General features: G+C 38.0%; 3 protein-coding genes across 3 annotated transcripts in view; 2 read left to right on the forward strand and 1 right to left on the reverse strand.

The window, feature by feature from the left end:
• The window catches only part of LOC139941125 (sperm microtubule associated protein 2-like), a 21,864-nt gene extending 12,539 nt beyond the window's left edge, over positions 1 to 9,325 (forward strand). The window contains exons 5-8 of the mRNA XM_071937571.1: positions 1,320 to 1,457; positions 2,720 to 2,861; positions 3,868 to 3,981; positions 5,174 to 9,325. Of these exons, the coding sequence (XP_071793672.1) occupies positions 1,320 to 1,457; positions 2,720 to 2,861; positions 3,868 to 3,981; positions 5,174 to 5,467 (688 nt within the window). The 3' untranslated portion in view covers positions 5,468 to 9,325. The remainder of the gene's footprint in view (positions 1 to 1,319; positions 1,458 to 2,719; positions 2,862 to 3,867; positions 3,982 to 5,173) is intronic.
• On the reverse strand, positions 8,265 to 16,458 carry LOC139941126 (nucleolar protein 16-like). Its single transcript, XM_071937572.1, has 5 exons — positions 16,293 to 16,458; positions 14,855 to 14,963; positions 13,648 to 13,735; positions 11,806 to 11,912; positions 8,265 to 10,886 (listed from the first exon to the last, which is right to left on the reverse strand). Exons 1-5 carry the CDS (start codon positions 16,373 to 16,375, stop codon positions 10,734 to 10,736), a joined length of 540 nt encoding a protein of 179 aa, XP_071793673.1. The 5' UTR covers positions 16,376 to 16,458; the 3' UTR covers positions 8,265 to 10,733.
• Positions 16,459 to 16,568: 110 nt separating this feature from the next.
• Positions 16,569 to 17,608, forward strand: LOC139941127 (HIG1 domain family member 2A, mitochondrial-like). Its single transcript, XM_071937573.1, has 2 exons — positions 16,569 to 16,772; positions 17,418 to 17,608. Exons 1-2 carry the CDS (start codon positions 16,571 to 16,573, stop codon positions 17,591 to 17,593), a joined length of 378 nt encoding a protein of 125 aa, XP_071793674.1. The 5' UTR covers positions 16,569 to 16,570; the 3' UTR covers positions 17,594 to 17,608.
• The last annotated feature ends 6,608 nt before the right edge of the window (positions 17,609 to 24,216 follow it).

A 24,216-nucleotide genomic window follows, 5' to 3' on the forward strand; every position in this document is an offset into this window, starting at 1 on the left:
AGGTCGCATACTCCTTAAAGAAACAGGTTGCCTTGGATCAGTCGAGTTGGTCTTTGAAAAGCGTTTCTAAACGATTGTTATAAAATGCATATGGTTAGAAAGAGGTCTTAAAAGTAGAATACAATGATCCAAACACATTTGCCTCGAAGTTGGTGGTTTTCCTTTTACTTTGCAAACTAACAAGGTCAGCCATTTATGGGAGTCAAAATTGGCCGACTGTTTTTGCCACGAGGTAAAAGGAAAACCACGCAATTTCGAGTGATACTTGTGTGGATCATAATACACTACTTTTAAACTATCTTTCTAATCATATGCATTTTATAACAAACAGTTACAAACGCTTTTCAAAGATCAACTTGACTGATCCAAGGCAAGGGTTCCTTTAAAAAAAAATACAGCATTTGAATAGTAGAAATTGGAATGATTGAATTCAGTTTGTGAAACGTGAAAAACAACATGGAATTACACTGAGGCTGTATGGCCTCTGTTGGTATCCCTCCAAACATTTCTCATAAACTTCTAAGATTCGCATCATGAAAATGGCATGTAAGCTTGGGCGATATCGATTTATATTATTCTCAATATATCGCTGACAATATATCGCGATATTCGATATAATCGCGATTAATTAAATTTGACATCATCAGTCTTCTAACTCCCATTGAAAGTTGTAGAAGAGACAGTCATAGCATAAGAGAGGTGTTCTAATGACCTATTCTTCTGGTTTTACTCCAAACCTATGGGCTGCAAGATGTCTCAGCTAGGAAATACATTGCGATTTTGCGATATTTAATCGATATCGCGATATATCGATATTTTTCGTTTAAAACCAAATCGATCCGATATCGATATCGTTTACATCGATATTCGATAATATCGTGATATCGCCCAAGCTTAATGGCATGGCTCTCTCAAAATTCTATATAGATAAGTAGGATTTGAAAACTTATGCAAAAGGCCTGAAATAGTTGATGTCCTGGGCTTGTGATCCGGCTTGGGATCCTTGCTTTGACTCTGATCATCAATTTTGAAATTTTCAACATTCAACAGAGACGGAGCCTAAGCTAAGTTTTAGAAAAAGCATCTGTAACAATTGTTCTTCGATCATCGGCATATGTGAAACTGTCACGGTGAGGTCACAAAATCGCAATAAATAATTTGCTCTTCAGTTGAAATGTGCTTAACTCCTGCAAAACATTCCCTGCGAGTACAGCCCTGTGACGTCAAAATTTGCTTCACATTCGCAGGAAGTATAAACTGGGCTTTAGTCAGACATAAGCTTAATTGTCTAGTTTTTTTTTTTATTGTTATATAATCAGGCGGATCCATGTGTACAGCTGTGGGCGTAACTCTGTCATTTGGGAAGTCAGTCCTTTGGCAATGAAGGGCAATGCATCCCATAGAGTGTCAGAACTATCAAGATTTAAGATTCCTCCAGCAGCCTTCAAAGAAGACAGGTAAGTTTGTCTTAAGAAAATTACTTCCATCCTTCCTTTTCCAATTTCGGCAGGTTTGTCAAGAGTTGGTTTTAGTTTCTGCACTCTCTGTAAATCAGTCAATACAATACACAAAATCCACATGGAAAAAGCATTGTTAATTTGTGGTTATTGATCAACACTTGCATTATATTGCCTGCACTTAACATGCATGAAGCTCTTACCTACACTAACACCCAGAGTGCCATAACAAAAAGAAAATGGTATTCTGGTAAAAATCTAGCCTCGTCAAGGCAGTCGAATTATTCACTCCGAAAAAAGACCGCCGCTGTATAAAACCCACCCGTATTCACTGTGCGTAACATCGCACGACACGATGCCCCTGTACGCTATCCGCATGCGTCGGCCATTAGGCCGACAGCCGTGTAGGGTCTGTGTTGAAGCCACTGACCTCATTACAATTACAAGCGAAGAGTTCCCACGGTCAGCTCTATCATAATGCCCGCGAAAGACGAGACGTGTCTACATCACACACCACCACCACGGACGCTCAGCGAGCATGATAGGCGTGACGGCCTCCGCATGCAGTTAGTGGTACGAGTACGGATGACTTGTGTGCACAGTAGTCGTACGATGTGACAGTGTGTATACGGGTGGGTCATGCGGTGTGATCGCACGCACCGCGCAGTGGGTTTACAGTGGCCTCTTTTGGAGCGAATAATGCGACTGCCTTGAGCAAGGCTAGTAAAAATCAAAATATGGCAGCTCATGATGTGCACCAATCTTGCAAGTCAAAATATTTTCATTAGTCAAATGCTGGAATAAAACATTAAAACAAACAAAATATGTCAGAGGAATTTTTGCCAGTCAAGGAGGATTGCTAAGCAACTTGTTTTTCATTGATTTTTGAAATATACTTTTTAACAGTTGTCCAAAAAGGAAAGCGTTAACTCAGATAATCATCTACTTCAAAATACTGTTCCAATCAAAAGAGATTTTGTGTTTGAGATAAAGGGTCATTCTCAGGTCGAGACAACTAATTTGTTTTCTTCTAAGTTTCATTTTGTGTTTTGGAAAGGCTTGCGTTAACACCATGTAATGGCTATCTTTAAACGAGTTGAGGTGATTTCCTATCAAGAACCATTGCTTTTCAGAACCACCCCAACTCATTTAGAGATAGTCAAATTTACATGGTGTTACCGTAAACCTTTCCATATCATATTTTCACCATGCAAAGTTTCAAATCCTACTTATTTTGTGTTTTGTTGATTGTTCATTTTTAGGATAAATGGCGCTCTGAGCTGTGGGAGAGAATCACCTATATGGGAAGTGAGTGAAGCAGCAAAGCGTGCCAAAAGTAGACTCAGATTAGAGTCTTTGGCCAAGGAGAAAATGCCACACAGAGATTACCAGCCTCCCAGAGAGGTAAGTTTAAAGGAACACCTTGCCTTGGATCGGGCGAGTTGGTTTATAAAAAGCATTTTGTAACCGTTTGTTATAAAATGCATATGGTTGGAAAGATGTTTTAAAAGTAGAATATATACAATGATCCACCCAAATTTGCCTTGAAATTGCAAGGTTTTCCTTTTGCTTTGCGAACTAACTCAGTCGGCCATTTATGGGGGTCAAAAAATTGACTCCCATAAATGGCTGACCGTGTTAGTCGACGAGGTAAAAGGAAAACCATGCAATTTCAAGGCATATTTGTGTGGATCATTGTATTCTACTTTAAAAACAGCTTTCCAACCATATGCATTTTACAGCAAACGGTTACAAACGCTTTTCAAAGACCAACTCGACCTGCAGCCAATTTCACGAAACTCTAGGATTAATCCTAACTCGAGTTAGGACCAGTAACCCGTCCTAACTTAGGATGGGTTCAATTCTTCCTACGTATTTGGATGCGGGACTCAACTCGTCCTATGTCCTGAGATTAATCCTAACTTAAGAAGAGTTTGGTGTGCTAAAAGCATTAAAGGGAAGGTACATGTTTGGTAATTACTCAAAACAAATATTAACTTAAAAACTGACTTGGTTACGAGCAATGGAGAGCTGTTGATAGTATAAAACATTGTGAGAAACGGCTCCCTCCGAAGTAGCATAAATTTTAAAATAGAGGTAACTTCTCGCTAAAATAATAACATTTCTAGCTAGAAGTCTTTTATTCCTATTTGAAAGCACACAAATACAACCAAAAAGGGTGTTGTTTCTCTCATCATTTTCTCCCAACTCCGATGACCAACTGAGCTCAAATTTTCACAGGTTTGTTATTTTATGCATATATATGTTGAGATACACAAAGTGATAAAACTGGTCTTTGACAATTATCAATAGTATACCTTCCCTTTAAGCTCTATGAAATTGGGCCCTGATCATTAGCTTTTGTTTGTTTGGGTTAGCATCTCATATTAATTCCTCTTGTCATCCATAGATTGAATCTATTGTGAGCGACAATGCAAAGAAAGCAATTGCTTCAGCAAGACTAGAGAGTCTATCAAGGGCCAAGAGTCGACCTGAAGGGCCGTTTAGAGATTCCAAATGGCCGGTAAGTACCAAAGATATATTTGGGTATCAAGTAGCTGACCTGTATGCTTCGTTTTTTTGAGGCAGTCGCCTTTATTTCCTCCGTGAAGTATCAGGTCCGAGATAGGATATGGTACTTAAAAAGGAACACGTTGCCTTGGACCCACTGCTTGGACCGGTCAAGTTGGTCTTTGAAAAGCATTTTTAACTGTTTGTTTAAAAATGCACATGGTTGGAAAGATAATTTAAAAGTAGAATACTTTCCTTTTACCTGTGCGACTAACACGGTCGGCCATCTCAAAGCAAAAGGAAAACCTTGCAATCTTTCCAACCATATGCATTTTATAACAACCTGTTACAAACGCTTTTTATAGACCAACTCGTCCGATAACCTAGTAGATTTACATGAGAACCAAAAGTCCAAAAGTATTTCTTGATGAGAAAGTACAGGATTGTTAACTTCACATATTATCTTCATTTTGAAGTTCAGTGGTTTAAAGTTCATACCAAGCATCAATCTCTTCAGAGAAAGATTTTCAATTGAAATACTTACTGTCAAAGTAAAAACTAAATGGCATTTAGTGAAGACTCTGCAAATCACTCTTGCTGTTCGGGTGATTTTATTTTCATGTACAGAGATGATTTCGTTTTGTGCGTCTGGATTGTTACCTCGTTTTTGATATGTGTGAGACTTGGGAAGTGGATGAAATATAGACCATGTCATTTTTATCCCACACGCCCAAGTGCTGCTGGTTTACCCCAATTGCTGGGAGGCTGGTCGCGCAACACGGTTGTTGTACACAAAGCGTGAACAAAGGTTTTATGTTAAACTTTTTATGGGAATGAAGTGTCTTTTTACACAAATTCCCTGACAGAACAACAAGATTTGGGGTTTAACACATATTTGAATCTGAACAGTAAAAAGTGAATACTGAAATTCTTGTCAAAAACATTGCTGATGTAACACAACCCGACGTGCAGGGAAAGTGTGTAAATTGTTTAGAAAGACATATGATTCATATAGAAAGAGCAAGAGATTATGGTTTTTTCATGTATTTGTGTATAAAACCATGCGCGGCCTGCATCCCAGCAATGGAGGTACAGCATGCAGTCTTTGCGCATTGGATCAGTCTATATAAATAGTGTCTTGCTTATGATACAAATAAATTATTATGAATTTTATTCATTTAACTTTGTTCTTATATGACCTACAGGTATCGGACTTGGCCAGGAATGCCACTGCGACACCCCGTCAGTTAGAACTAGCTAAGCCAAAGGGACTTGTGGATGGATACCAACATGAACGCCCCGTCCAAAGGGATATAAGTCGCGCCTCTCGACGTACCATCGCGACCACACGCACCGTAGACCTAGCGCGACCAATCATGCGCGCCACAATGGACCATGTGCAATTCAATCCTGATGCGTTTATCGTAAGTGATGGAGCCAAGAGAGCGCGATGTCCGCCGCGTATTGAGGAATTAGCACAGCCTGTTACAAGAAGTTAAAACGGTACACTATGCAATATATTATCTAGATTCAAGTGTGCGTCCAGACAATGTGCTTTTTTAAAATTAATACACAAATATATAAAAATGTAGCACTGATTATACAAACACAAAACGTAAAACATTATGTTGTATAATAACTAACTAATTTTATACTAAACCGATTTAGCACAGAAGAGATTTGCATAACAAAAATACAACAGAAAAACCTAAAGAGTGATGGTATTTTTTGGTGTAGTTTAAAAAAACATTTGAATAAAAAAATGATTGGTACTTGAACTCGCGACAACTAAGCCTGTGGACATTGGAATGATTTTTTAGGGGACAAATTATGCGTAGAAAACAATATAAAAAACTGTTTCATCAGAGAGAATAGCGTTGGCGGTCGGGTCCTGGGCTGGACAGTATGTACAATGTTTTGTGTTTGCCAGAAAAGTTAGCATTCACAAGAATTTCACAAAACAATTTTTTGCTTGCATGTAAGCTTCCTTTTTGGGGGGTTTCCTTGTTAATATGCGGACTGTTTCCCCTTGCATATGACATCACAAGCAGAGCAGGGCCTTCACTGAGGTCAAAAGAAGACTTATCATTGGCTGAGAGAGTAAGTTGCATGTAAACACGTGCACATTTGACCTCAGCGATGGCCACATGCTTTATGCAAGGGTTCCTTTGCAGGAATGTTAAACTTTGCTGGCAGCTTGGACTAATGTCTAAAGACTGGTTAAAACTTCCTGCAATTGCTTCCTGCAATGCGAATTCCATTGCAGCAAAGAAGGAAGTGCGTATTGATTGTTGTTGCGTCACCAAAATACGCTTCACATTTGCAGGAAATATTATTTATAGATGAATTTGACTGGCTAAATTTCAATAATTTTTACAGACAATTTTACTTCCCTAACCATCAATAACAATTTAAAGCAAGTAGGATTTGAAACTTTGCATGGTGGAAATACGATATAGAAAGGTTTGCGGTAACACCAATTTAAAGCAGGCGTTTGTTTTCTGTTTTAAAAACTTGTTCATAAATGCAATTCTTAATGAGGCCATGTATACGTGGTATTTGATATTAGCTACATATATTTTTTACAGTATTTTATTTTGGTATACCTTTTAACGTGTTAACCCTCGACAGTGAAAAGATCCAATTATACCAAACAGTGTGCTAGTTTGCATCAACGAAAAAGAATGCTGTATTTGTTATAAGTATTACCGCATGGATTGTGTGTGATTAAACTGTATAAAAATGTCAACTTATCAAATCCAATTCTTCCTTTCCTTAAAGGCAGTGGACACTATTGGTAATTGTCAAAGACTAGCCTTCACAGTTGGTGTATCTCAACATGTGCATAAAATAACAAACCTGTGAAAATTTGAGCTCAATCGGTCATCGAACTTGCATGATAATAATAAAAGAAAAAACACCCTTGTCACACGAAGTTGTGTGCGTTTAGATGGTTGATTTCGAGACCTCAAGTTCTAAACTTGAGGTCTTGAAATCTAATTCATTGAAAATTACTTCTTTCTCGAAAACTATGGCACTTCAGAGGGAGCCGTTTCTCACAATGTTTTATACCATCAGCCTCTCCCCATTACTCGTCACAAGAAACGTTTTATGCCAATAATTATTTTGAGTAATTACCAATAGTGTCCACTGCCTTTAATGCTCACAATCTTGATTCTTTGTTTGGAGCCCAAAACTGATCCATGCAGTGAGAGTATTTTCTGTAGATTTACAGGGATTGTTATTTTATTAGCAAATAATTTCTCTGAACAATTTGAGGCTTTTTTCATTGAATGGCAATCTTTGTCAAGTTCCAAATTTTTTCTTTTAACTTTCATTTCATAAAGTGAAAAGGGCCCAATTTCATAAAGCTGTTTGCAGAAAATACTGCTTGACAGGTTTATCTGCTAAGCCAAAATTTTGTAGGGCACCAGTCACAACACTGAAACTTAATGTAATTTTAGCTGGTTACCTGAGTATGTTAAGCAATGCTTTTTAAGCTTGTTTTTATTTGTGCTTACAGGCTTTAGGAAATTGGGCTCAGATTATGTTTCATCATCTTCTGTGGTTTCTAGCAATACCAAAAAATAATTTAAGACGTGCACAGTACACTTCTCATCTTAAGGAAACACATGCTTGAATTAATATAAAATTTATTTGCTTTTCCGAGATTCCTGCACAAAACACTCATGGCACAAGTTTTGAACATCATAATTCTCGAACTTTAATTCATAATAATATTATCACTTATGTTAACAATTAACGTGCTTGTAAATTTATTTTACTGTCATAATGTTTTTTTTCAGAATTTGAATAAATTATTGTGATCCTTAATTAGGGCATTACTTTTACCTCAAATAAGTTACAAGCTATAAGAGATGTTAAATTTGCATCGAGGATAAAGAATATTAATTTTGATTTTTTATACCCATACACCGATGTGTGTTAGCACTGTATACTCAGTACTTTCCCGAGTCCTGTGAAAAAATATCACAAGCATGTTACTCGCATGGGATTCGAACCCACGACCCTTGCAATTCTAGAGCAGTGTCTAACCAACTAGACTACCGAGGTTGCCCGGTAGCTAGAGGCAGTTTGAATCCTATGTTTTGGCAGCGGGTACCACAACGATATAAGAGATGTTAAATTTGCATCGGGGATAAAGAATATTAATTTTGATATTTACCCATACACCGATGTGTGTAAGCACTGTATACTCAGTACTTTCCCCCGAGTACTGTGAAAAAATATCACAGGCATGTTACTCGGGTGGGATTCGAACCCACGACCCTTGCAATTCTAGAGCAGTGTCTTACCAACTAGACTACCGAGATTGCCTGGTAGCTAGAGGCAGTTCATAGGATTCAAACTGCCTCTAGCTCTTTTAACCAAATTTATATACTCTTGTGGATGAGAAAGTTTCTGAATTCAGACCTTTTGATGTCCTTCCTCACATATACACAAACACTTTGATCTACCTCTTTAGCACCGAGTATGCTGTTTCTTAAAGCTTCTGAAAGCATATAACATCTAATTCATACAGGCGCACCAGAGTCGCGCCAAGCCAAATACATAAGGACTAACCCAAGTTCGACCCAAATAAATTTTGGTTTCAGACGGGCAAACTTAACATAACTTAACATAACATTTACATTGGCTCATGACAAGGTCAAGGTCTACTGCAACCAAGGTGCTCCAGAGTCGTTACAAACGACTGCAACAGACATTCTTTCGACTTCCAGCTGTTTCAGACGTCAAACAGTTCATGTACTTAATTCAGAATTTTTTAATTTCGGTGCGACTCTGGTCTGATATGGGTTTTACTCCCAAAAGTGGATTCTCATAATTTCATAACGTTAAGACCTTAGTTTCAGATACTTTTTCTCTGCAATGCCTCCCATACGTCCTTCATTCTATTTGTGGACTAAAAAACAAGCTAAAAATAGAATAATACAGTAGGGACAAATTTCACAGAGCTACAAAATCACATTTCAAGTATTTTCAGTTTACAATTCTGCCAACCCCAATTTAGTGCAGTCCTCCCCCCCCCCCAACCTTCAACAAAGGGTTCCCTTGACACCTTGAGAGTAAATCGGATTAGGGTATTTTATTTTTTAAACATAGGGCAAAATTACTTTTTCCTTTCTGACAACTTTAATATCAGGGTTTTGTAAATTGTATTGTATGGGTGCAGCCTGCTATGCACAACACCTCTATAAAATAGTTCAATCACAACTGTTTTACTCTGTAATATTCTAATGATTCATGTGAATACTGAGTGATAACTTGAATTTTTTTGTACTCGCTGAGAATACTATTCTGCAATAAAAATCTTTGTATATTGGTATAATTTCGAACATGGTGTTTCAAATGTGTTTTTCATTTTATGTACCTGTCATATAAGCTATACATTGTAGCATTGAGAGGATCCAAGGTAGATTTCAGTTCCTGATTTTTAAAGGCAGTGGACACTATTGGTAATTACTCAAAATAATTATTAGCATAAAGCTTTTCTTGATTACCAGTAATGGGGAGAGGTTGATGGTATAAGACATTGCGAGAAACAGCTCCCTCTGAAGTGACGTAGTTTTTCGAGAAAGAAGTAATTTTCCACAAATTTGATTTCGACACCTCAAGTTTATAATTTGAGGTCTCGAAATCAACCATCTAAACGCACACAACTTCGTTTGACAAGGGTGTTTTTTCTTTTATTATTATCTCGCAACTTTGACGACCGATTGAGCTCAAATTTTCACAGGTTGGTTATTTTATGCATATGTTGAGATACACCAACTGTGAAGACTAGTCTATGACAATTAAAATTGAAAGAATTATTTGGGCTCGAATGACATGAAACATCAAAAAATGAGCTATTAAAGTAGGAAGATTATCATGCCTAGTATTGATAAACAATGAGACAGAAACAAAAGCATTTTGTTCAAATAATTTGGAAAGAATTTTAGTGAATAATTTTTTTTTTTAAATGGTCTGAAACTTTCACCAAAATACTATTATTAATTTACCAGAAGCATCTTAAAGGAACACGTTGCCTTGGATCGGACGAGTTGGTCAAAACAAAAGCGTTTGTAACCGTTTTTTATAAAATGCATATGGTTTGAAAGATGTTTTAAAAGTAGAATACAATGATCCACTCAAGTTTGCCTCGAAATTGCGTGGTTTTCCTTCTACTGTGCGAACTAACATGGTCGGCCATTTATGGGAGTCAAAATTTTGACCCCCATAAATGGCCGACGTGTTAGTCGACGAGGTAAAAGAAAAACCACGCAATTTCGAGGAATGTTTGTGTGGATCATTGTATTCTACTTTTACAACATCTTTCTACCCATATGCATTGTATAAAAAACGGTTACAAACGCTTTTCAAAGACCAACTCGACCGATCCAAGGCAACGTGTTCCTTTAAATTCAAAAGGCTATACAGCAGGCATTTTACTTTCCTCTATTTTATGGGAGGGGTCCACGAGTTTAATTCCAAGTCAGGGAGGAAATAAAATAAATGTCACTAGTGATATTATACAATAATGGACCCCCAAAAATCATATAAAAGAAGAAACAAAATTGTTGGGGAAAAGTGACAAAAACCAACTTTCATAGTTTATGTTTTTACAAAATATCCTGTGTACAGTATGTTTCTTGACATCCAAAGGATTGTAATATGAAAGATGAATCCATATTTGTAGCAGGAATTTCCTTCATCCTGCATTGGGTAGCAAAAGAGGTCCGTCCACCAGTGGTGTGGTTCAGCTCACCTCGTATCCATCACTTCACCTGTTTTTTTTTCACTGATCCCCTTCAGGTATGGGTCGTACTGCTGGGGGATGCTTTGGAATAAGATGATTTTCTTGCGGATTTGATTCGGTGTGTCTTGATAGTAGTTTTTGACATCTCTCGCCATTGCCTGGGAGGGAAAAACAAACAAATAAATACCAAAATAGTAAAGCTGGCCTGGACTTACATGGAGGCCCTGGGGGTCATGGTCTTCGTTGCCCCTATTTTGGCCTTGGTGCCCCCTCAAAAGTTTCCCATAGACTTCTAATGGAAGTGCACACAAAATGAAAACAGCCTTGCCTTCTCCAAGATATTGATAATAATATTATAATAATATTGAAGTCTTATATAGCGCAAGTATCTACCTAACAAGGTACTCAAGGCGCTGTGCATATACAAACTATCAGAAAGATAGTTTTATGAAGTGATTAATTCTGAGACCCAATTATGTAGCACCCTGTAAGAGTTTTCAAGGTGCTACGGCGCATTCAGCAGCCACAACCAGAAACACCGGGGCGAACCCCTTCTCTTTTCGTTAAGTGCACTGGGTTCTTTTACATGCGTTACACAACACATGGAACCATTAGCTTTACGTCCCAACCGAAGGGCGAAGCAATGGTTAAATGTCTTGCTGAAGGACACAAGTGTCACGGCTGGGGATTCGAACCCACACTCTGCTGATCAGAAACACCAGAGTTTGAATTCGGTGTTCTTAACCGCTCGACCACGGCACCTCCACGATGAAACTCCAGACGGTGATGTTTGATTGACATCAGTGATGTTTGAATCTTTGCATGGTGCGGAAAAAGAAGTAACTTGGTAGACTTGGAGGTACAGCCAAGTGTAAATCTCTTTTGGGAGGAGGGAAGGCTCTGAAAAGAGCCAGTGTACATAGTCGTGTTCATTCAACAATCTACTCTGCTCACAACTTACATGTAGTTAGACCACCAAGCTGGCGTGAGTGAATCTTATGTGTTAGCAACGGAGACCACAACAATTTAATGACTTGGTTGTCAGTTAAAGAAATAGTTAACTTGATTTACAAATACCTTGTAATCTTCACCGTATGTTTCCATCATGTAAACACAGTATCGAAGGAGGGGTTGTGATATCCGTATACCTCGACCAGGTGGTACGTTGGCCATATCCTCAAGGGCTACAAAAAAAGACAACAAAGTTATTTCCATTTATAATAAAAATGCTGGCAATGCAACAAAAATCCAACCGAGCTTACTGCTGAGTTCACATTGACTTGAATAAGTATGAACGTCTAGCTATTAAATCGTTTATTTATATATTTGTGTAGTTCATAATCCTACACATTAAACATGTTAAAGGCAGTGGACACTATTGGTAATTACTCAAAATAACTATTATCATAAAACCTTTCTTGATTATGAGTAATGGGGAGAGGTTGATAGTATAAAACAAGGAACACGTTGCCTTGGATCGGACGAGTTGGTCAAAACAAAAGCGTTTGTAACCGTTTTTTATAAAATGCATATGGTTGGAAAGATGTTTTAAAAGTAGAATACAATGATCCACACAAGTTTGCCTCGAAATTGCGTGGTTTTCCTTCTACTGTGCGAACTAACATGGTCGGCCATTTATGGGAGTCAAAATTTTGACCCCCATAAATGGCCGACGTGTTAGTCGACGAGGTAAAAGGGAAACCACGCAATTTCGAGGCATGTTTGTGTGGATCATTGTATTCTACTTTTACAACATCTTTCTACCCATATGTATTTTATAAAAAACGGTTACAAACGCTTTTCAAAGACCAACTCGACCGATCCAAGGCAACGTGTTCCTTTAAAGAGTGATTACCCAATAGAAACCTTTCCGTTAAAGCAGATCATTCAAAAAAATCTGAAGTTTCACACTGTTGCAAGATTCGTAATAATACACTGTTCAAGGCAGTGGACACTATTGGTAATTACATAAAATATTTATTAGCATAAAACCTTTCTTAGGGACAAGTGATAGGGAGAGGTTGATGGTATAAAACATTGTGAGAATCCGCTCGAGAGAGAAGTAATTTTCCACGAATTTGATTTTGAGACCTCAGGTTTAGAACTTGAGTTCTCGAAAGCAACCATCTAAACGCACACAACTTCGTGTGACAAGGGTGTTTTTTTTTCTTTCATTTTATCTCGCAAGTTCGATGATCGATTGAGCTCAAATTTTCAAAGGTTTGTTATTTTATGCACATGTTGAGATACACCAACTGTGAAGGCTAGTCTTTGACAATTACCAATAGTGTCCACTGTCTTTAAGTCTATTTTTGTTTACGTTAATTTTGGTCATTGCCTTAATGAGTGAAGGAAATAGACACTACATCCACATCTATGCCGGTACTTGTCAGTGCTTTTCAGTAGTTTAACGAGGGTTGTGTGTGATGTGTCGCAGTTGGTGGACACAAGTGCGTGGTGCTCTTTACATTTACAAATGGTGCACGTAAAAAAAAAAGGCCATATGATTGAACACACATAAGACTTTCACAGTCTATAGATGGATTGCAATACGCGTCCAGGCCTGTATGCTTCGTTTTTGAAAGGGCAAGGGCACCAAGGCATTTTCCCCCTGGTATAGGGCACCCTATGATGAAATTGCAAATTTCTACTGAAGCATTTCAAGGGCACCAAGGCAATGACCAGGGGACATGGAGGCAATCGCCTTCGTTGCCTCCGTGAAGTGTATCAGGCCAGTGCGTCATTGAGCGCCAGCTTTGATGTATTTTACAGGTGAGGAGTGTCACGCACAGTGTGACACCCGTGCACCATTCCCGTGTAAAATACATCAAAGATGAGCGGTCAATGACACGTATTTCAATCCATCCATTAGGACATGTAGGACCTATTACAATATATAAATTCTACAAACATACTTACCATGTAAAACAAAGACCTTTGCTGGGTCTTTCGGTGCAATGTCGGCCATCTTGGATATGTCTAGTGCCTTGTGCTTCATAAACGCATCCTACAAATACCATGGGAGAGGCGATTATGGATTACATATTAAATCTACATTGTAACTTTATTATCAATCAAACGAAAGGGATCAAATTTCGACTGGCCTTTTGTAAACTAACCAAGCAAATGGGTTACTCCACCAATGTAAGTCCAGTGCGAATAGCCTAGGAAGGTTCCCCCCCCCCCCCCCGACTTCAATGGGCAGATTAACTAACCGGCAGAGCCGATAAGTCCAGTGCTAACACCATCTGGGTAAAAGCCTCCCCTTTAAACAGCACATCCGGTCCCCCTAACCTAGTCCCCAATGATATATGATCGTCGGGTGACAGACCTGACGATCACGTAACGTGGCGGCCTGGTTGTACCTGTAAATGTCTTCTGAGTTAGTCTTTTCAGAGCTTCCCAGTTGAGTTTACCCATGTCTTTCAATTGTGGATGCTGGTAAGGTTCACCCATTGGAAAACAGTCTAACATGAATGAACACGGCTTAAAACTTCATGGAGGCATTGAAAGCAAGCTTTAAAACCCTAACAGACCAAACCCTTCAGAAACATACTGCCCAAATCCTTCAATATCCTTCAGTTTGAAGTTGTCGTAAACCTTAAGTGTCCAAATCCTTCAATATCCTTCTCCTTATTGTAAATGAACATACATGTACTATCCCAAATCCTTCTAAATCCTTACGTGTTTATGATTTAGTTTAGGACTTTGTTGGGGCCCTTGGTGTATTATATTTGATATTAGGTCTCCAATGGTAAGAGCCCAAAACCTTCACAATCCTATTCTGGCCAAGCTACATGAGACCTAATACCTTCAAAATCCTCCTTTATAAAAATGGCCTAATAGCCCAAGTCCTTCTTAATCTCATCCTCATACAAACTCATAGTGTCCCAAAGCCTTCAAAATCCTCCTGTGCTGCAGCTCACTAACAACCCAAATCCTTCTTTGTCATACACTTCAGCAATGAGGATATTGAAGGAGTTGGGCCCTATAGGGTTATACTGTAGGCGCTTTATTATTAATAATGTTTGCACCAACAAACAAGAATGCTTGACTCAGCTCTAAGCCATAACCCAATATGCCCATAAAATGGCGTTCATTGTAGGCTATTCAACCACAATCTTACCCTAGCTTTGGGTATTGGTATTGTCTTGTTGGGGTCGACTGACAAACCAAAATCAGCCAGGTTTTTCTCCATACTCTTTCTAGGATCCCATGCTTCCTTTAGTGGCTTACTGAAAAGATAAGACATCAAAACAATGATGGTTAAAGCCATTGGACCCTTTCGGTACAGAAAAAAAAAAACGTTCACAGATTTACAAATAACTTACAGGGTTTACAGAAGGTAGTGGTGAAATACTTCTCTTGAAATATTATTCCATGAAATGCTTTACTTTTTGAGAAAACAGTAAAACAATATCAATTCTCGTTAACGAGAATTACGGATTTATTTTAAACACATGTCATGACACGGCGAAATGCGCGGATACGAGGGTGGGTTTTCCCGTTATTTTCTCCCTACTCCGATGACCCGATTGGGCCTAAATTTCCACAGGTTTGTTATTTGATATAGAAGTTGTGATACACGAAGTGTGGGCCTTGGACAATACTGTTTACCGAAAGGGTCCAATGGCTTTAATCGTTTAAATGGTGAAAATAATTTAATAAATTACAAAAGCAACTAAGAAAATCATAGTGATGACAGGCACTTTAGAGCATGACTTCCAGCATGTGGGGATAGCAGTACAGTTTGGTGTGTGGTGGAAAAACTGTAATTGCCCATCATGAGAATGAGATTAAAAGAATGGTGGATTGTGGGTCACAAAAAAAACAATTACAATGTATACACGTGTAGATTGAGCCTGGTTCATACTTCCTTTGAAAGCGATACAAACTTTAACGACACAAATCCGCAACAATAATTTGCACCAATCAAAGTTGAGTTTTTCGTCCTTATTTTCCCGAAAATATTTAGTCAGTCATGTTTTAATTTCATTCCCATATCGTATGGTGATTGGGTATCCTTTTAAAAGGGCCGGGTATTTGATTAGTATAAGTGTTGAAATTTGGGCAATCAATGGTGGTGCTTTCCCTTTGAAAACCGCAAAAGTTTCTGTATGGCGCCACCACTTTTATCATTCGATATGAAATAATATAGTATCTTTTTTTTTACCTCAATGAGATATCCCTTTTTGTAAAAATGAGTGAAAAAGTGGTTGCGCCATACGGAAAGTTATCTGAACTCAAACCTCGTCTATTTAAATACATGGAATAACGCCTAACGGTGCTTTGAAACGCTCGGGTCTTCGACCCATGCCACGCCAGAGCGTTAGAGTTGTAACTAAATGTTCATAATGCATGCTGTTGTCATCCGACTCTCGAATCCTTTTCATTCATTCCAATCACCAAGGTCAAAAAAAAGAGTCACTGACTCAATCAATCAAAGTCATTTCAATTTTCAAACTCAAATTAATAAAAGCGAAAGGGATTTTATTTTTAGTATAAAAAAAAGCTAAAAAATAAAACAAAAAATAGAAATAAATAATTTATATTTTTTTATTTACCAAGTAATTGCTGGCATCTTCTTTGCCCTTTTCCACATGCGACGCCTGTTAACACTGTATCTAAACTTCTTTCCTTTCGCCATTTTCCTGATATTATTCGCTAAAAAGCGAGACAAAACTGTAAATTTAAATCAATCCCACGTCAAAACACGTGCGACTTCAGATTCTGAATTTTCAGTGCGGTACCCAGACTCGTTTTAATACAAAAAGGAAGTCGTCTGGTTCCCGACTACTTTTAGTCTTGAACTTTGACCTCATTGTGAAATTCAGCAATCAAGATGGCTGCCTCCACAGGAGAAGTTACGAAACGGCCCGGTAAAAAACTTTATGGTGACAACTTTCACCATTATCCAAGTTCTTCGTCGGTGTCCAACATTGGAGAAATGCCGATAGAGCTTGCAGACTGGGAGCCGATAAATCCCATCGGTTTCAGGGAGAAATTCAAGAAGAAAGCCCTGGAGAATCCGTTCGTTCCTATCGGTAGGTGATCGTTTTGTGCATATTGAATAGGGGTCAACAAACTTTTGGATTGTTATGTCACTTTTTGTGTTTTGTTTTGGATGGATGAAATTTGGGGTTTAAGTTCATTTTTACCATACGACCAACATAAGTAATTGTTAACAAAAAGTATCAGCACTGATCAGCTGATGATGGCAATCCCACATCATGATCATGTGATCATGTGATGGATATTGCTCCATGTTTAGCCCCACTTGTGTGGCCAGCCAAGGATAGCTGAATCCTGCTTGGCCAAGTGGGGCTTGTGATCTGGATGAGAGTGCGATAATTCTGAAGTAATTTTGGTAAAAAAGTCCCCAGATCTCCTGCCACCACTTTTCATTCCCGTTTGGAGTAGAACTAATCTTTTTAATTTAAATGAGAAACTCTCTCTTTTTATTTATTTTTATTGGTCACTTATGGCAAGATACTGGTAGTTTCACATAATAAATGCCTGTATCCTGTCTCCACTTTTTCATTCTTTATGAAATCAAATAGTAGCGAACTTACTCAAAATAATTAGTGAGAAAGTGGTGGCAGGATACACATTCCCTACACGTACTTGGTGACAAAGCTTAAAAGTTATTGCTAATTTTCTTGGGCTTGTTTCTTTCTCTCTTACTACAGGTGTCTTTGCTACAACATGCGCACTCACCATGGGACTTTACAGCTTCCGTAAGGGTCAAACACAGAGATCACAATTGATGATGCGGTTCCGTGTTGCAGCTCAAGCCTTCACCATCGGGGCTGTACTAGTCGGCGTTGCTATACAATCTAGGAAGACCGATAAACCGGATACCTAGAAACAATAAAGTGCATAAGAACTTATCCAGTTTCCTTGGATGACCCTTCACCGATGTCGTCGTGCAAAGATGTTGCCGAGCATCGAGGATGTTGTCCTTCAAGATCACGTTTGAATCCGGTGAATTCATGGTGAAAATGCATTTACTTCACCTGTAGAGCAACTGGATTTTCCCTCGCTCAAGGGCACTTCAAATGAGGGAACTTTAAGTTCCCTGTGTGACTAAATTTTTAGACTCGTGTCAAAATGACAATCGAGTTATTGAATATGATTAGCAAAGACTGTTGAACTATAAATTGACAACAACAACAGCACTATCAAAACAAACAACACCCCAAATCAACAAACAAACTAAACAAATAAACAAACACCTCAACAATCAAACAAATATTTTTGATGTAGAGAGCGCCAGTGTGTAACTTTGCCTGAAAACATTTCTTCACCTGTAGAGCAACTGGATTTTCCCATTGCTGAGGCAGTTCAAATGACCGAATTTTAAGTTCCCTGTGTGACTAACTTTTTAGACTCGTGTCAAAATGACAATCGAGTTATTGAATATGATCAGCAAAGACTGTTGAACTATAAATTGACAACAACAACAGCACTATCAAAACAAACACCCCAAATCAACAAACAAACAAAACAAATAAACAAACACCTCAACAAACAAACAAATATTTTTGATGTAGAGAGCGCCAGTGTGTAACTTTGCCTGAAAACATTTCTGCTGCAAAGAAAAATTCACACATTGCTGTAATGGGTTGGGTGAATGAAGTATGCGCATAGCTAAGTTAATCTTGTGAAGTAAAGTTTTCTTTGCAAGATTCTAGTATTCTTATATACCTGATTTATTTTTGTTTATAATATCAAACTTATTATATGAAACTGAATAATTTGTTTAATTTAATTAAAGCTCTGCATCATTCTTGAATTATGTTTCTGTTGATCAGTTTGGTAGGACTGCAGTAGCTTTTTCTTATAGGTTTAACGGCAGTGGACACTGTTGGTAATTACTCAAAATAATTATTAGCATAAAATCTCACTTGGTAACGAGTAATGGAGAGAGGTTGATAGTAGAAAACATTTTGAGAAACGGCGCCCTCTGAAGTGAGGTAGTTTTTGAGAAAGAAGTAATCTTCCATGAATTTGATTTCTTAATTCTGAGGTTTTGAGGTCACGAAATCAAGCATCTGAAAGCACACAACTTTGTGTGCCAGGGCGTTTTTTCCCCCCATTATTATCTTGCAACTTCGACGACCAATTGAGCTCAAGTTTTCACAGGTTTGTTATTTTATGCATATGTTGAGATACACCAAGTGAGAAGACTGGTCTTTGACAATTACCAATGGTGTCCAGTGTCTTTAAAGGGTCTGTATACATGTGGTAATGACTCTAAAATCAATAAAAGCTTACATGGTAAGAAGTACAGCAGCTTTGGATTGTATAATGCATCTTTGAGAACCCTTTTACTTCGAAGTACTGCAGTTAAAGCCATTGGACCCTTTCGGTTCAGAAAAAAAATAAAAGTTCACAGATTTACAAATAACTTGCAGGGTTTACAGAAGGCAATGGTGAAAGACTTCTCTTGAAATATTATCCCATGAAATGCTTAACTTTTTGAGAAAACAGCTAAACAATATAAATTCTTGTTAACGAGAATTGCGGATTTATTTTAAACACATGTCATGACACAGCGAAACGCGCGGAAACAAGGGTGGGGTTTTCCGTTGTTTTCTCCCAACTCCGATGACCGATTGAGCCTAAATTTTCACAGGTTTGTTATTTGATATAGAAGTTGTGGTACACAAAGTGTGGGCCTTGGACAACACTGTTTACCGAAAGGGTCCAATGGCTTTAAGGAAAAATATATAACTTTTTTACCCCAAAAATATACTACTCCGATTGTTCATTCCAATTGCATATTATTCTTCCTGCATGTGTGCCCAAGATTTTTCGGCAACATCTCAAAAACACTACCACCTTTTGAAATGAAATTTTCACAGGCTGCTGCTGTACTTATCGAGTAATTTGTTATTGCCATTAATTTTCAGGGTCATTACCAAACGTATACACAGACCCTTCAATATTTAAAGGAACACGTTGCCTTGGATCGGTCGAGTTGGTCTTTGAAAAGCGTTCTATAACCGTTTGTTATAAAATCGGTATGGTTAGAAAGATGTTGTAAAAGTAGAATACAATGATCTACACAAATATGCCTCGAAATTGCGTGGTTTTCGTGTTACCTCGTCGACAAACACGGTCGGCCATTTATGGGGGTCAAAAACTTGACTCCCATAAATGGCCGACCGAGTTAGTCCGCGACGTAAAATGAAAACCGTACAATGTTGAGTGCTACTTGTGTGGATCATTGTATTCTACTTTTAAAACATCTTTCTAACCATATGCATTTCATAACAAACGGTTTCAAACGCTTTTCATAGACCAACTCGTCCGATCCAAGGCAACGTGTTCCTTTAAGAGGGAGGAGCCATTGTTTTTCGTTTATATTTTTTTGTGGGTTTGTAAGTTGAGTTTGAATAATAAATTTTAAATTGTTTTAAAGGGTCTATGTAACTTTTGTAGGACAAAAAACACAACGTCCACAGATTTACACTAAACTTACACAGTTTGAAGATAATGATAGTAGAAAGATTCCCTGAAAAAATTATGTGCTGAGGTGCTGTAGTTTTTGGGAAATGAGTAAAACAATGTCATGAAAATAATTTTCGTCTCATGAGACCAAAATTATTTTAAGCATTTACAAACGTATTTTCATGAAATTGTTTTACTCATTTCTCAAAAACTACAGCACGTTGGTTAGTAATATTTGAAGGGAAGCTTTCCACTATCATTATCTTCAAACCCTCTAAGTTTAATGTAAATCTATGAACATTTTGAAAAGGTCTCAAATCCTTTAAGTTATATAGACAATGATGCATTGCTGAACACAGGCTTTGTCTGAATGGCCAGTCTTGTGCATTTGACTCGTACAATTTATGAGTACAATGGTACTGTTGGTGTATCACATTAAGGTAACTTTTTGTAAGGCTAATGGGTTGTACCTGTTGAAACTGGGGACTTAAACAAAAGGGTCTTTGGTGATTTGTCCTCGCGGTGGTAATCAAAAGATTTTGTAAAAAAAAGTGGGAGAACAAAAAACTCCTTGAATAACTACCGTAGGTCGAATGTGTTTGTTGGGGGCTGGGGGGCTCCAGAATACCATTTGAAAACTTGAAAGGGTCATCAAATTTTTGTCCTCTTGGGTGTTTTCGGTTTCCAAAAGAAGAACAAAACAGATGAACAGATGTGTAGATGCAAGACTGCTTATTTGTTGCAAATGTTAATTTATAAATATATATACATGTGCAATGTACATGTTTGAGTGAACGATCTACATCGTGGACGACCCATAAATAAACTAAATTATACATTTTAAACAAAGTGGCTGATTGTGCTGTGGTTCTTTTTCGCATCAGTACAGGTATTTAGATAGTATAAAACATTGTGAGGAACGGCTCCCTCTGAAGTGACGTAGTTTTTGAGATCGAAGTAATTTTCATCGAATTTGATTCCCGAGACCTCCGCTTTAGAAATTGAGGTCTCGAAATCAAGCATATGAAAGCGCACAACTCCATGTGGCAAGGGTGTTTTTTTCTTTCATTATTATCTCCCAACTTTGATGACCGATTGAGCACAAATTTTCACAGGTTTGTTATTTTATGCATATGTTGAGATGCAGCCAGTGAGAAGACTGGTTTTTGACAATTACCAATAGTGTCCGGGTGACTCCAAAGGACACAAGTGTCAATCAAGACCTGGACTTGAACCCTCACTCAGCTGATCAGAAAAACCAGAGCTCGAATCTGGTCTGCTTGACTGCTTAGCCACAACACACACACATGTATGTTTACGGTGTAAACCGAGGACTTCTCTTTGTTCTCCCATTGTTTATGTTTCAGACGTCCCCGTTGGTTTTGTACACAAAATCAACCAAGGTATGTCCCTGGTGTGACTTTTCCCTGGATCCCTTTTGTTAAAGTCCTCAGTTATCAATAGTAGACATGCCATAACAAATTAAACACAGCTGTGTGTTGCATACACTCTGTGGACATTCGTTTGTTCAGTGCACTTAAGAAAAATCCTATTCTTTAATACTGTAAAAACACTTTGTGGACTGGAGTAAGTATACACATTTAAACCAGGGTTCTATAACATAAGAGGACAATAGGATCCACAGTTCAGGAAAGGTCCACAGTTGGAAAGCGTGTACAAAACCAATGGGAGCTGTTGCAAAAAGGTTAGAGTTTAAACAAAAGAGGAACAAAAGGGGGTCCACGGTTGTAGGCGTAAACAAGCATGTGTTAAGATTCAACTTGGTCGACATCCCCTGGAACACCCTTCTGACACATTCAACCACATTAACAAGAGGTCATGGCTCTTGAATTCACAATCCCACATACCAGCTCTTCAGTCTACGCCAGCTCCTTCTTCCCACGCACCATCCGGGACTGGAACAACCTCCCAGTTGATCATGTGGCATACCCGTCCCTTGATGCTTTCAAACTGGTGTTAAGGGATCCCCGGCTGAAGTAACGTCATCTCCAGCTTTTTACTCGCACCTGTACATAATTCTATCTGCACCTGACACAAATTCCTGTTGCCTCAGTCAACCCATGCGCTCACACGTAGTGCGTACTTCTTCAACCATTTGAAGGCTGCACTTTATAAGGAAGAAGAAGAAGAAGTTAGTTCACATAGTGGTTCAAGTCCCTACACTGTGTGGACCTCTTATTCTCAGGTCCACAGTTCATATGTAACACGACCTCACTCTAAATGAATATATCTGCAACATAGTAAGTCTGTATCAGGGCTGAATATCCCAGCATTGCTATTTATTCGAACTTGAAGTTTCTATATAAAAGAAAAAAATGTGTAAGTGACAATCCTACGATACACATGTACATATAGAACAAATTTGTCTGAGATAAAACCTATTATATACACAAAACACAGGGGGCTAGATCCTCAAAACATCATAAGAACTGTTTATATACAACATTAAGTAGATGACAAAAAACAAAAAATCAGTCACTTGGTAAAAAGAAATGACACCGTACACAGGAAAAACTGATAATAAAACCTACTTGTAATCAAAAACACCCCCAGTCCATGTGGCTTAAAGCCGTTGGACCCTTTCCGTACAGAAAAAAAAATAAAAGTTCACAGATTTACAAATAACTTACAGGGTTTACAGAAGGTAGTGGTGAAAGACTTTTCTTGAAATATTAGTCCATGAAATGCTTTACTTTTTGAGAAAACAGTAAAACAATATCAATTCTCGACAGCGAGAATTATGGATTTATTTTAAACACATGTCATGACACGGCGAAACGTGCGGATACAAGGATGGGTTTTCCCGTTATTTTCTCCCGACTCTGATGACCGATTGAGCCTAAATTTCCACAGGTTTGTTTAATTTATATAGAAGTTTCGCTACACGAAGTGTGGGCCTTGGGAAAATACTGTTTACCGAAAGGGTCCAATGGCTTTAAACGGGTGTCAACAGCATTGGTCCCATTGAAAATATAAATGATCACAGATTTGCACATAACTTGCGTGGTTGAAAACTTCCCAAGAAGTATTTTGGTATGAAAGTTATTGATACATGAGTAAAACAGTTAGCTTTGATCTGCAAAATATCAAAGTCCAAAACTCAATCTTTGAAGACAGTGAAAACACTTTTTTCCCACTATTTTCTTGCGACTCTGATGCTTTAACTTTCAAAGGTTTGTTATTTCATGTATGTATATATGTTGCTTCAAATACAGTGCAGACTAGGCATTGACAATTACCAATAATGTCTACATGCTTTAGAGAATACATTTTATCACAATAATTTTACTCATCACAATAATTAGTATGTAATTAATGAAACTAAACTCTTAATAAATAATCTCTTAAGAATATCAAGGATTGATGTAGTACATTTTAATTTACTCCAAGGTGTGTGTGTGTTTGTATGTCTTTAGTGGTAGGCCCCAATTTCGCAAATACGGGGAACACCCATGTTAGCTGTGGAAAACGGGGGTACATGCTGGTCTAGTTAGCGATAAAATTTGTCACTAAACTAGACCAGCATACAACTTATTTCCTAGCTAGTTCACATGTACCAAGTACATGTACAATGTATTTGCCAAATAGTCTAGACTAAACACAGCAAGGGAATCAAGGCTAGAAGAAAAAATAGTATGGTTCCCATAACCATAACAAGAATTCAAATGAGTAATATAGTTGGGGTTGATAGGGAACCTGACAATAATGTTTCTTATGTTTAACAAACAATGACCGCCATTTTCTATTGGTGGCCTTGATTACTACAAAATGTAAAACTGGCTTGACACAAATATACCCTTTAAGATAAACCATAAAAAGGCTTTCGCCCAAAGTTGTCAAGGTTGGAAAAACTCTCTTTACATGAGCCAAATTTAATACAGCCAAGTCAGTGCAAACAATTGCTCAGCACAGCAAAACAAATGCATAGCTAAAACAAAACCACCAGCCAAAATGCCACAAAATTAACATTGCTGCTATGCAGGCCTTATGATATTGTTTTGTAAAACTGGC

Source organism: Asterias amurensis, chromosome 8, assembly GCF_032118995.1.
Source record: "Asterias amurensis chromosome 8, ASM3211899v1".
NCBI classification, from domain to species: domain Eukaryota; kingdom Metazoa; phylum Echinodermata; class Asteroidea; order Forcipulatida; family Asteriidae; genus Asterias; species Asterias amurensis.